The sequence below is a fragment of the Mauremys mutica genome, chromosome 3, assembly GCF_020497125.1.
Source record: "Mauremys mutica isolate MM-2020 ecotype Southern chromosome 3, ASM2049712v1, whole genome shotgun sequence".
Classification (NCBI taxonomy): domain Eukaryota; kingdom Metazoa; phylum Chordata; order Testudines; family Geoemydidae; genus Mauremys; species Mauremys mutica.
In genome coordinates this window covers 206,289,457-206,303,242 of record NC_059074.1, presented here as the reverse complement: position 1 = coordinate 206,303,242, position 13,786 = coordinate 206,289,457, and the positions used below count along the sequence as shown (strand labels likewise).

The window sequence follows — 13,786 nt, the reverse complement described above, 5'->3', positions numbered from 1 at the left end:
AAGAGTAAGGCATGAGGAGGGAGTTCTGTTTTCGTTACTGTGCCAGCAAATGATCTCACTAATGAAACCTTCCCCTGCCTTGTGGCATGTGCATGAAAAGGAAACATTCTAGACTTCTACAATAGTATATACAAAATAATTAACCATTAAGGGTTCACAGTTACAATAAAAATCAGGGAATGCAAAAGCTAAAGGTTTCCTCCAGCAATGTTAACTCAGTCACATGGCATATAGAGTTGATTTTATACTATATATTTAAATACTAAAAACAAATCATAATAATATGTTAAGCAATTAAATTAATATTTTTTATTTCTGTTGTCCTTGCTACAGACCAGTAAAAGCATCGTGACAGAGTTAAATTTCTCTTGGGAAGTTACATTTTTTTTTATTTGAACTGTCCATCCTTTAAGGTCCATTCCTATAAAGTTCCATTTTAATTTCAATTTAGTTATCCCAGCCTCTGCATTAAAGGAACCAGGGATAGGCGTTAAATCCCAACCCACAACTGGGGAGGAGAGGACAAAGACTGGCCAATCAGGGATGCAATGGAGGACCATGAATTTCAAATTTGTAATACAAAGCCTGAGTATCTGTGAAACACGATCACACATTCAAATAAACTCTATTGGGGATGGGGGTGAAGGGGCATGAGTGAGAGGAGAAAAATGAATAAGGGACTTGAAGCTGGTCAAAAATATAAATTTAGTGGGAGGGCTAGCTCAGTGGTTTGAGCACTGGCCTGCTAACCCCAGGGTTGTGAGTGCAGTCCTTGAGGGGGCCACTTAGGGATCTGGGGCAAAATTCAGGGCCACCCGGGGGCAAGTGGAGCAATTTGCTCCAGGCCCCACAGGGACCCCCACAAGAGTTTTTGGGGCCCCTGGAGCGGGGTCCTTCACTCACTCCAGGGGCCCCGGAAAACTCTTGCAGGGCTTGGGCCCCTGGAGCTTCTTCGGTGGCAATTCGGCAGCGGGGGCCCCTTCCGCTCCGGGGCGGAAGGACCCCCCGCCGCCGAATTACAACTGAAGCGGGGGGCCCCCGCCACCAAAGACCCCAGGCCCCCTGAATCCTCTGGGCGGCCCTGGCAAAATTAGTACTTGGTCCTGCTAGTGAAGGCAGGGGGCTGGACTTGATGACCTTTCAGGGTCCCTTCCAGTTCTAGGAGATTGGTATATCTCCATATAAGAAGATGCTAAACAGACCAACTGCTATTCCCTTCATCTGTTTATTTAAGTGCATGCATCCTGCGCAGCACACAGGGGCAGTGAGTCTACCTGAAAGTACACACTTGTAAATGTGCATACTCAGCACAAAGTTTTAATATGATCATAACTTTGTTAAATTTCAAACCATTTTTTACAAATCCAGCAAAGACACTATTCACCATTGAGGGCTACGTCCAATTAAGTTTCAAATTTCAGTCAATTTTAATTGTCTAGTCTAATAAAGAAGTGTTTTGTTGTTTTTTTAAAAGTGAAACTAGTATTATTTCCTCTATTTAACTCAAATTATGATTGATAGAATTTTCCTCACAGTTTCCAAACTAATTCAGCTTGAAGCCAAGAGCAAACAAATAGTTTCATCCCAAAAATGTGTTTTTATTAAAAACTGGCATAAACATATGAAAAACAGAAGTTTATAACTGAAACAAGTATCAGAGGGGTAGCCGTGTTAGTCTGGTTCTGTAGAAGCAGCAAAGAGTCCTGTGGCACCTTATAGACTAACAGACGTTTTGCAGCATGAGCTTTTGTGGGTGAATACCCACTTCTTCGGATACAAGACAGTTTGCACCATTTAATTCTAACTTTCACTGCAAAGTGAATGATTATAATAATGCACCATGTTTTCTGGGACACAAATAAATGTCTCCATGCTGGCCATGTGTTTCACAACCTGGGCTCTCAACAGAATTACCAGATTATGTATGTGTATGTATCTTGCTTTTTAGAAAGATACTTTGTATAGTATTTCAGATACAGCATATAAACCAGACACTGAGCACTCTGTTAGAAGTAGCTGCGTTTCCCTCCTCTTCTCCTCCCCAGAAAGATGCATCTTCTGCATCTTTGTAAGAACCCTTATTTACTCCTCAGATTTATATCCCACATCCTCGTGGTTCCATATTGCAATCACTCGCCTTTCAAACTATAAAGGACAAGTATATGAAATCCCTTTGAAGTTTAATACTATTCCTCAATCAGCAAAAGGAGTCACTGTTGAGAAATTCAATCAACTCGCAGCCCAGGCTGCAATACACTGGGAATCCAGTGCAAGTCTTCTCCCTGACAGTGCAGAGTCTATGATGATGAGGCAAACCAAAGAGCAGCTTTCTGCTGTTGAAAGTCAGTTCACCTACCTTTCTAGGTGAGGGAAGTGTATCATGTAATTGACATATTTTAATGGTACATTTTGAAGTTGACCAGTGGATTTTAGCCACATGTCTCTCTTTGATGCAAATGGCAGGCAGAGCTAAATCTACATAATGTCTCATTTAGAACGAGAAAAAAACTTTACACTTTACATGTAAAAAGCAAATAGGTGCACAACCTTTTAGTGAGAAGAGCTCAACTGAAGTGATTTTAAAAACTGACTAGTAAAAAAAATCGGCATAATCTGCTAATTTAGAATGCTTGAATCACATGGCGGATATTGAAGTGTGTGTAGATCACCTCTTGGAATTCTGAAATTTTAATGTCACTCAGGATTTGACCTATATTCTGCTTTCTTTTCGTGAAACATTCAGAAACAAATTCAGACAAAGAGTAAGAACATTAATTGTATGATTGCATTAGTTTTGTGACTATGATACCTGACTTGCTTTTCATCTGTAGATCTACCTCTGTCATTAAGTGTTTTCTCAGGTAAGAGGCATCCATTCAATGTGTTCTGCAACAATCCCTGAAGCTGATGAAGGACAACTGCTTCACATGCCTCAAGGTCTTCCTCTTTCAAATTGCCAGTTTGATTACAAAAGCTATAAAATAAAACAGGTGCTGCATGAAATGTTTATTTAAGCCCAGACAGACAGCTAAAATAGGTTTGGATATAGAATCTGCAATAATTCTCATGGTTTATGGAATAATAATCAGTAATATAATCTAGACATAAAAATGCAGCCATGACAATCTCTCTTGACAAAGACATAAAATAGAGTGATATAGTTAGAAAAAGATTTTTTTTAAAAAACCCAGGGATCAAATCCAACTTTTTAACTCCTTAATGCCCTTTGGCTGTGGATATTACACCTGAAAAATAATTATTCCCATGACAAGAAACACCACATGAATATTCCAGGTGAGCTAAACCAACCTATCAACCAATCTTTAAAAAGGTAAAGTTTTATATTGTTGATTATATCAAGATTAGTTCTTGCAATAACTTTTGTCACTTGACAGTTTTGTGAATCCTGGATGCAATAAAATATACCCACCAGCTGTTTTTTGGGAGATAAAAGACTGGATGCAAACTATTAAGATTGAAACAACACAAATTTCAATACCCTCTGTTGCAGTGGGACCATGCAAACACTTACATGTGTGCTTAACTTTATGCATATGAGTAGTGCCACTGAAGTCAATGGGCCTATTCACATTCATAAAGTTAAGAATGTGCATAAGTGTTAGCAGGACTGGGGCCTCGACATCAACAGTAGTTAAACTGATAAATTAAACAGTAATAAGTCATAGGACCAGACAATATGACTCAACAGTGCCGAAGGACCTAAAATATGAAATTGAAGAACTACTAATTCTGCTACGTAACCTATTGCTTAAATCAATGGTTCTCAACCAGGGGTACACATCCCCTGGGGATACACAAAGGTCTTCCAGGAGGTACATCAAGTCATTCAGATGTTTGTCTAGTTTTACAATAGGCTACATAAAAAGCACTAGCAAAGTCAATACAAACTAAAATTGCATATAGAAAATGACCTGTTTATACTGTTCTATATACTATACACTGAAATGTAAGTACAATATTTATTTTCCAAATGATTTATTTTATAATTATTTGGTAAAAATGAGACAGTCAGCCATTTTTCAATAATAGCATGCTGCGACACTTGTATTTTTATGTCTGATTTTGTAAGCAAGTTGTTTTTAAAGTGAGGTGAAACTTGGGGTATGCAAGACAGATCAGGCTCCTGAAAGGGGTACAGTACTCTGGAAAGGTTGAGAACCGCTAGCTTAAATCAGCCTCTGTACCAGCTGATTGGCAGATTGCTAATGTAACATTAATTTTAAAAAAGGCTCCAGAGGTGATCCTGGCAATTACAGGCTGGTAAGCCTAACTTCAGTACCAGGCAATTAGGTTGAACCTACAGTAAAGAACAGAATTATCAAACATAGATGAACACAATATGTTGAGGAAGAGTCAATACGGCTTTTGCAAAGGGAAATCATGTCTCACCAATTTATTAGAATTCTTTGAGGGGGTCAACAAGTGTGTGGACAAAGGTGATCCAGTGGATATAGTATACTTCAGAAAGCCTTTGACAAGGTCTCTCACCAAAGACTCTTAAGCAAAGTAAGCAGTCATGGGATAAGAGGAAAGGTCCTCTCATGGATCAGTAACTGGTTACAGGATAGGAAACAAAGGGTAGGAATAAATGGTCAGTTTTTACAGTGGAGACAGGTAAATAGCAGGGTCCCGCAGCAATCTGTATTGGAACCAGTTCTGTTCAACATATTCATAAATGATCTAGGAAAAGGGGTAAGCTGTTAGATGGTAAAGTTTGCAGGCAATTCAAAATTATTCAAGATGGTTAAGTCCAAGGCTGACTGCGAAGAGTTACAAAGAGATCTCACAAAACTGGGTGACTGGGCAACAAAATGGCAGAAGAAATTCAATGTTGATAAATAGGAAGTAATGCACATTGGAAAACATAATCCCAACTATATATACAAAATGACGGGGTCTAAATTAGCTGTAACCACTCAAGAATCTTGTGGATAGTTCTCTGAAAACATCCACTCAATGTGCAGTGGCAGTCAAAAAAGCTAACAGCGTTAGGAACCACTAGGAAACAGATGAACAATAAGACAGAAAATATCATAACACCACTATATAAATCTACGGTACACCCACACGTTGAAAGGCATGCAGTTCTGATTGCCCCCTCTCAAAAAAAGCTACATTAGAATTGGAAAAACTACAAATAAGGGCAACAAAACTAATTACGGGTATGGAACAGCTTCCATATGAGGAGACATTAAGAAGACTGGGACTGTTCAGCTTGGAAAAGAGATGACTGTGGGGGCGGGATCTGATAGAGGGCTATAAAATCATGAATGGTATGGAGAAAATGAATAAATATGTTTTATTTACCACTTCGCATAACATAAGAACAAGGCGTTGTCCAATGAAATTAACAAGGCAACAGGTTTAAAACAAACAAAAGGAAGTATTTCTTCACACAACGCACAGTCAGCCTGTTCCCAGGGGATGTTGTGATGGCCGAAAAGTATAACAAAGTTAAAAAAAGAATTAGATAAATTCACGGAGGATGGGTCCACCAATGGCTATTAGCCAAGATGATCAGGGACGCAACCCCATGTTCTGAGTGTCCCTAAACCTCTGACTGCCGGAAGCAGGGACTGGATGACCAGGGATGCATCACTCAAGGGATGCCTTGTTCTGTTCATTACCTTTGAAGACCTGGCACTGGCCACTGTCAGAAGACAAGAGGACACTGAGCTAGATGGATCATTGGTCTGACTCAGTATCATCACTCTTATATTCTTAAATATAGTTATAAGTATACGGATTACTAGAGTTGCCACAGTGAAGGTAAATACCATGTTGATGCAGGAAACTATTTCTAATTATACCCATTGTACGGGCAAATAATTCTAACTTGTTTTGGAAACCTTCCTTATGACTCCCTAAAATAAACAGATCTTTTTTTATGGCAGCATTTAATTAAAGATGCCAATCTTTAATAAATACAATAAAGACCTTTCACTCCCAATGCCTGCTTTTGTAGACATAGTGAAGTGCCAAACGATGTGTTTCATAGCTGCAGACAGGCACAGGACAATATCATACCACTATTTACATACATTCTTCATTACTGTTTGGCTTTTGGTGCATTTTCTGCTGCCAACCTAGAAAGAAGAATGAGGTATCATCACTTTTTACACTAATCCCAGCACTAATGGCCATTTCCAAGGGCTAGAGTAACCTTCTGAACATTTAGGCTGAGTAGAGCCCTTATTTATTAAAATTATTTGGTGGGCCGGGATTCCTAAAGTCATATTTCAGCTTTTTGCTGACATCAGAAGTGTGTTTTTTTGTTAACTACTGTAGATGTCGGATTGGAGGAGGTCCTTCTCTCTTTGCTCCTTTTCACCAACAGAATGAAGACCACAGACCACCAGCTTATATCTCAAAGATCACTGAATAGCTGCCAGGGGCAACAGCTTCCAGTCACCAGAGCCAAATTCAAAGCTAGTAGCCAACAAACAGTTTAAAGAAAATTTTATTTATAGATGTTACAGCTAGGGACACTAAAGCAAGAGGCCAATACAAATGAGATGGGACTGGGGAAGAGGAAATACTATCCATTTCTAATTTCTACTTTTTAATTTAGAGTTTTGTTGGAGTAGAACAAATGAAAGTTGCACCAACCTTATTAGCTTCTTCATTTCTGCCGAACTTATGGTTTCACTTTGGTATAAAGCCAAGCATTCAGGTGCTGCTTTCGCCACCAAATCTTCTATGAACTGGAGTAAATGGGAGAATCCTTCAAATGACAAACAATCCCTGAAGACAGATAAACAATGTTTTAAAGCTTTTAAAACTGCATTCTACTGAGCACAAGTCAAATATATGTATACATTTAGATAGAATTTGCCTTTGAGCAAATTCTAAAATATTTTGATTTGTATCCTTATTTTAATCTTTCACTCACACTAAGAGGTTTACAAAAAAGTTAAAAGTCTTGACAAAAAAGACAGAACTCAGACAGACTCCCAAAATAAAGTAAATGAATATGGTAAGAGGAAAAACAGATATGAAAGAGAATACTACATAAACAGCTTTTTAGAAAAGCGCTAAATCTACATTTATATTGCTAGAGAAACTGAGAATTACCTTTCAGCAAAAACAATATTGCTGTAGCTCTGTAGAAAAAGGAAAAAAAAAATCTTGAACTCCACCAATTCTTTTACATTTCTGCCAGTTGTCTCGGTACACTTTGGACGCCATGTTTCAATAGCACCAATGTGTGTTTTATTTTGAATTAGGGTGAATGCATGTCCCTGTTTTCAGGGGCTGCCTTTGTGTTCCTGCCAACCTCACAGAAAACAGTGCTTTGCTCTAGTTTTTAGAGACCGCTGTAGACTTGGCCACATAAGGAATAAAAATCCATAATTATAACCCAGAATCAAAATCTATAATCCATAATCCTTTTATGCCTATACAGCACTTCTCATCCACAGATGACAGAGAGCTTCACAAGGACTTCAATGGCTACCAGGGTCAGTGAAATTGGCAACAAGATGGCTGGGCACATTTGCACTTCCTGATATATGTTGTCATCCTGACCTTCCCTCCATCTGCAAGAAACCTCAAGCCAACGATCCTCCACATGTAAAGGCAGATCAATAAGCAGGGAAACAAACATGTATGAGCAGGAAAAATATAAAACAAGGGCTTAGGGTGAGGGGAAAAAGTAATAAAGGGGTAGGAGAGGGTTAAACACTGTTTTCCCCCATTAACTGCAAAATGTCCTAGCCCTTTGAGAAAGAGCGGCAGAGATGGAGGAGGAGTTACTCTCTCTTTCAAACACACACTACTGCGATGTTTGGCAAAATAAAGTATCAGAAAAGGAGTTTTACAGCCATGGGATGTGATTTTCAATTTACCACTCACTTCAATGGGATCAGAGCTAGGCCAACGCCAAGAGCTTTTGGAAATCTTACTCGCGGTGTTTAAAAAATATTCACCTCTTACTGACTTTTGGGACGTTTTCTTAACTTTTTTCAGCTCACTTCATCTCCAAAATGGCTTGTCCTACAAACGCCAAATTTTGTTTATTGCCCTTGATGTGGAGAGGTGCCTTTTGGTGTTTATTTCAAATGGGGGAGTAGATGAAATTGGGTCAGGACTAGCAAAGATACATAATATTAAGCACTTGTGAGGGAGGGTAATATATCCCACTCACCAACACAATAACTTTGACAAATTAATCCTTCCTTTCCCCCAAACCAAAACCACAGCCTAATCCTTAACGAGGGACTATTTCCATGTCAAATTTCACCTTTCACAACTTTCTCGAATCACGGTCAAAAACACACCAGAATTTTTTTTTTATAGGGCTAAAGTGTATTTTTTCCACTCCCTTTTACTCAAAAATGGCTGAAAGGAATGGACTTAGCTTATCCGTTTACATACACACACACACACAGCAGCCCCTCTTTGAAAAGTGAAGCAGCACACAACATTTCAGCCCCAAAAGTGAGTATTTCAGAAAGCTATGAGTGCCTCTGCAAAGGGTTTAAAATAGAAAATGCACTGCAACTTTAAGAAAGGCCTGCTAAGTTTTTTTACAGAATGGGTTTGTGCCCTCCTTTGCTTCTTTACGACGTGTAAGAAAAGGCCAGAAAGGCTGAGATTAAAGAGATATTTTCTCTTATTGCATGTGTTTTTGGTTGGTTGTTTTTTACTCTAGGAATATCTGGAATGTAAACTCTGGTCTTCCCTGATTTAACTGGAGGAACCCAGGGATCACGATCCGTAATTGAGTTGCCAGAATGTGTCAAAGGGGCACGTGGGAGGCCTCACACTGACCCCGCAGTGGTGACTCTCTGGTCCAAACGGCTAGCTGGACTTGGCTCTCCACTCCAGATGTTGCGACGTGGTGCATGGGGTTGTAGCACCACTCAGGTCTGGTTCAACTGCATTGCTGTCATGATGATGGGGGTCCTGCCAGGCCAAATCTGAGTGAATGCCGCTGTGACCCCATGCACCAGGTCGCAATGTCCGGAGTAGAGTGCCAAGCTCAACCAGCCCTGTGGTATAGGACCCATTGCTCTGGTACGCACAGTATACTTATTTAGTACCTATTAGGTTAACGTATATATTATAGATCATGGTAAAAAATATTTAGTGAGCCAGGTGTTTTTTGCACGAAAGCTATTTACTGGGTTGCAGCAGGCCACCAATGTCTACCAATGGGTCCTGAGTCCAAAAAGGTTGAGAACTACTGCACCAGAAGGCTCAGAACATGTATTTTGTGACCTCTTGTCCTTTATCTGAAGATGTGAGAGCGCTGAATGTAAAGGCATCTCTTCTCCAGAACATTTTTTGATGTTGAAGTTACATAGCTGTTCACAAAGTATTTAACTCTCTTTCACTCTTTGCTCATCTTTCACGCTCTTGACTTTTGTGATGTAAATAAATACTTTACTTGTTATTCAACCAGTCTGCCAGTTAGAACCTGAACCTTTAATAACAGGAAAAAAATATGTACATTACATATATGATCATCTGATCATATATATACACACATATATACACACACACACGTCTTTTTAAAAACCATTCATAATGAAAAAAAGAGCACAAGCCCTCTATTTCCTTTGCAGGTTGCCTTTAGCTGTAGCGGGTTCTACTGGCATCTGCTATAATGAAACTGCCTGTGAAGTTGACTCCCAAACACAAAAAAATTTCTTGGCTTTCTTTAAACTCTGATCATCTTTCCCTGTTACCAAATGAACTTTATACGTATGAGTCTATAGTATCTACGTGTTAATTTTTTTTTAAAAGGTTAAAAAAATGAATCTGTTTTTCATACAAAGTGGTTACAAAAGTGTTATTTGTACTTTCTATGAGACCAGGGGTTCTCAACCTTTTTCTTTCTAAGGCCCCCGCAACATGCTATAAAAAACTCCATGGCCCACCTGTGCCACAATAACTGTTTTTTGGTGTATAAAAGCCCAGGCTGGCATTAGGGGGTAGCAAGCAGGGCAATTGCATGGGGACCCTGCAAACCTACATTGCTCAGGCTTCGGCTTCAACGCCTGGTGTGGGGGCTCAGGTTCCCCAGGCTTCTGCCTTATGTGGGGGGACTTCGGCTTTCTGTCCTGGGCTCCAGCGACTAACACTGGCCCTGCTTAGCAGACCCCCTGAAACCTGCTCACAGCCCTCCAGGGGGCCCCGGACCCCTGGTTGAGAACCACTTTACTAGACTATATTCTCCCAAAGGAAAGTAACACAACAGTTTCAGTTTTTAAACATCCCTTGCACAGAACATATGATGCTCATATATATTAAAACCAGAGACAGGCCTGAATTGAAACTTCAGATCTGAGTGCTGCTGGAACAATGGGACAGGGGGCTTTCAAAATCCAGATCTCAACTTTGCAGCTTGGGCCAATCTATAGTGAAAACATGTTCCTGTAAATCCGAATGGAAATTCTTTAAATGATATATGTACAAACTCCACAGCAACATACATACATTCCCGTCCTATGTATGGGACACATCTTGCAACTACATGCAACAACAAATATATAGTAATAATCTGCAATAGCATTTAAACTATCCAAAGTCAATTAGATCCTGAGATAATTTCTTAAAATTACTGACACATTGAGCAATTTAATTCCTTTACCTCCACTAACAGAATAAATTTAATGACCACCTACAGGTCCAAAAACATAACTGGGACCTACCAGGGATTTGATGAAGCTACACCTCTATAATGATGCAAATTAAGATTTAAACATTGTAACAATGCAGCATTGCTAATCCTTTTACAGAGGTGTAAATAGCCATTCAGATTTTGATTTCAGACGGCCTCCTTTGTTAAGGAGTTTCAACAGAAGAACTCCACGAAGCAACAACACAGCTGGGCTACAAGCTCTAAGAAGTGTGGTAGCCAAATCAAGGTTTTTATAATATATAACAGTTTATTACGTTTTGTTCATTTTGCAGTGATGGTTATAGTCCCTCATATATAAAGCTGCAATATGTTCTCACTAAACTTTGCTAAGCTTTGCTTGTTCTGAAAAATACTAAAGCCCTGTCTTCCACTACAAAGAAAAAATAAATTTAAACAGCGGTGCATGCAGTTTTTGGACTTGTAATACATACAACAATACCAGAGATCACATATGTAGTTAAACAGTACTTTTTCTTTTACTAAAATCTTACAAAACCTGTATGTTAGTGGCTAGCTCATTTCTTATTGTTTTACTCCCTCTGGGTGGTCTTTCCAGGGTGCCACTTGAAGGGACTACAATAACAAAAAGAAGGGGAAGGAAGGGACACCAACATAAAGAGAAACAAAATGTATGACAATCTGCAGCAGGCTATGGATCAGAGGTCAGCAAACAAGGGATCCTTCTCTTTTACAGGTTGCTTCCTGGAAACAGTCTGATTAAGCTGACAGCTTGAATTATGTGTTACATTTTGTAATGCACAATCCATCTGTGCTAAGTCCTCTTCAATGCAGCTGAAGCAGCGCTGGCAAAAGCTCCGTCTCCCCCCGCCCCCCGCAACATAGGCCTTAAAATAGTCATCATCTTTCTATGCACTAATTCTCTGGGGTTTTCTGTTTTGGTTTTTTAGCCCTTTAAACAGAGGACTGGATAGCTCTGAGGAATGAAAAAAAAAAGATACGGCGCTTTTTGCTTCTAGTTCACTGGTTCAAATCTGTTACAAATCAGACGAGAACAGCCGTTGTTATATGATAACTGTTCAGTACTTTATGTGAAATGAATTACAGGTCTAAGTACCACTCACAGTAAACAAGGTGACATCACCAAAACTACAACCAAAATTAGCAAAATCTAGAGCACTTGTTGGCAGGCTCAGCAGAGAGGCCAAGAAATGAGTAGTCTGTTCTTTGCACCTGTTCATCTCTCCTATTTGGTTCCCACAATATAGGTTGAATTTACGGTGGAATATTTTAAACATATGTGCACTGTCACACTCTGGCAGATAAAGAGAGAAACTCATTCATCAATCTGTCCTATGAATTAAGCTCACTACTTTTTATATTTTATTAATTTTAACAACTTGAACATCAAAATTGTCTCATTCAGCTGTTTAGGAAAGTAATGAATATAAAAGTCTGCTTCCTTAAACTAGATTACAAGCTTTTAAAAAAACCTGTTATCATAGCAACATCACTCACGTATTTCCACAGGTAACAGCTTGTCAGTATATCCAAGATAAAAATCATACTTTAAGCAGTTTGTAACTGCGTTGTAATAACTCACAGTAAGCTAAAATGTGACATTAAAAGACTCATTTGGAAAAAAACGACTTTTTACAAAATATATTTGCACAACAAACAAAAATTGAAAATTTAACTGAGGCTGCTCCACTGTTCTCCACTAAGTTGGATGCAGATGTCACCTGAAAACCAGTGACTTGCTGATGTGCAGTGAAGATTTTTGTTTTGTTTTTAATTCAGTGAAACAGCGGCCTCAAAATAGTCTGTCTCTGTGATTTCCTTTCCACACACCCCCTTACTACTTTTAACCAATAGTAACTCAAAGTATACTCATGAACCCAGAGGTAAGGTGATAAATGGTAGAGGTGGCACTGCTGTCACAATACCATGCTTAAGAATTAACGAAGATACAAAGAGACTGACGGCCCAAACTATAACCATTTCAGTTCAATACCCAATCATAAAATTTTGCTCAATAACAACCTAATTTCTTCAAATACAACCTGTGCACTAGTGTTTTTTGTTTGTTTGTTTGTTTTAATAACTATATGGAAAGTTTGACTAGTTTACAACAAAATATTTGGAGGGTAGAACAGTAATAAATGTCACATCTTCAGACCACATTTCAAAAAGAGGTTATATTTTTATAGAGGCTATTTGTATCACAAACTCATTTATTAATCACTTTAAAACTTTGTGAAAAATCTCTTTCCATTTGAGAGTTACTCTGAAAAATATCAAAACATTAAAGTCTGAATTTGAGTGACTAATAGGGCAGTGGGGTCTAAATGCTTACTACTTGCAAAATTAACTATGAAGAAACTACCTGTCTCTCCATACACTCTTTCTCAGATGCAAATATTTTGTATTCTATCTGTATTTTAAATTTTCAAAAACAAAAGCAAAATAAAATCTGTATAATTCCTGTAGAAATGGATCAACTGTGATCACATTTTTATGACCTTGAAAAACTGAAAGACTTGATAGTTTGAGGCCATTATCCACTTTCAGCTTTGAGTCAAATTCTAGAGATAACGAGAACAATGAAATCTTTCCTATAATTTATCCAGGCTTAAGAACAACATGCAATATTTTCCATCAGTTTATATCAGCAGCTGAAAGTCACTAAAATCTATAGGGACAGGACAAAAGGTTACATTTCCACTGGTCAACTCTGACTTTTCTAGCAAAATCAACCACTCTATACAACTTTCTTATCAAGTGCTAAGATTAACAGGTGTTAAACAAAAGGAAAACTCTATAAAAGCTATTTAGATGTAAATTAGATGTTTCTGTAGTAAGCAATAGTCCAACACATGGTTTGAAAAACTGAAATGATAACGTTGCAGAAATGTATTTTAATGGATATATATGTTTTTCTGCTTTTTTGTCATCTATTAAAATATGAACCATTACTGAAATCATTCTCTAATAAGATTATATGTGCATATACATCGCTACCTCATATAACACCACCCAATATAACACGAATTTGGATATAACGCGGTAAAGCAGTGCTCCGGGGGGGGCCAGGCTGCGCACTCTAGTGGATCAAAGCAAGTTCAATATAAAATGATTTCATCTATAACGCGGTAAGAT

At 38.5% G+C, this 13,786-nt stretch overlaps 1 protein-coding gene across 3 annotated transcripts in view; it reads right to left on the bottom strand.

Annotated features, from left to right (window-relative positions):
• The window catches only part of KIZ (kizuna centrosomal protein), a 94,251-nt gene that overhangs the window by 41,901 nt on the left and 38,564 nt on the right, over positions 1 to 13,786 (bottom strand). For all 3 annotated transcript variants that reach the window (XM_045011795.1, XM_045011796.1, XR_006578501.1), the window contains 2 exons: positions 6,631 to 6,765; positions 2,810 to 2,974 (listed from right to left, as the gene is read on the bottom strand). In XM_045011795.1, coding sequence (XP_044867730.1) covers positions 2,810 to 2,974; positions 6,631 to 6,765 — 300 coding nt within the window. The remainder of the gene's footprint in view (positions 1 to 2,809; positions 2,975 to 6,630; positions 6,766 to 13,786) is intronic.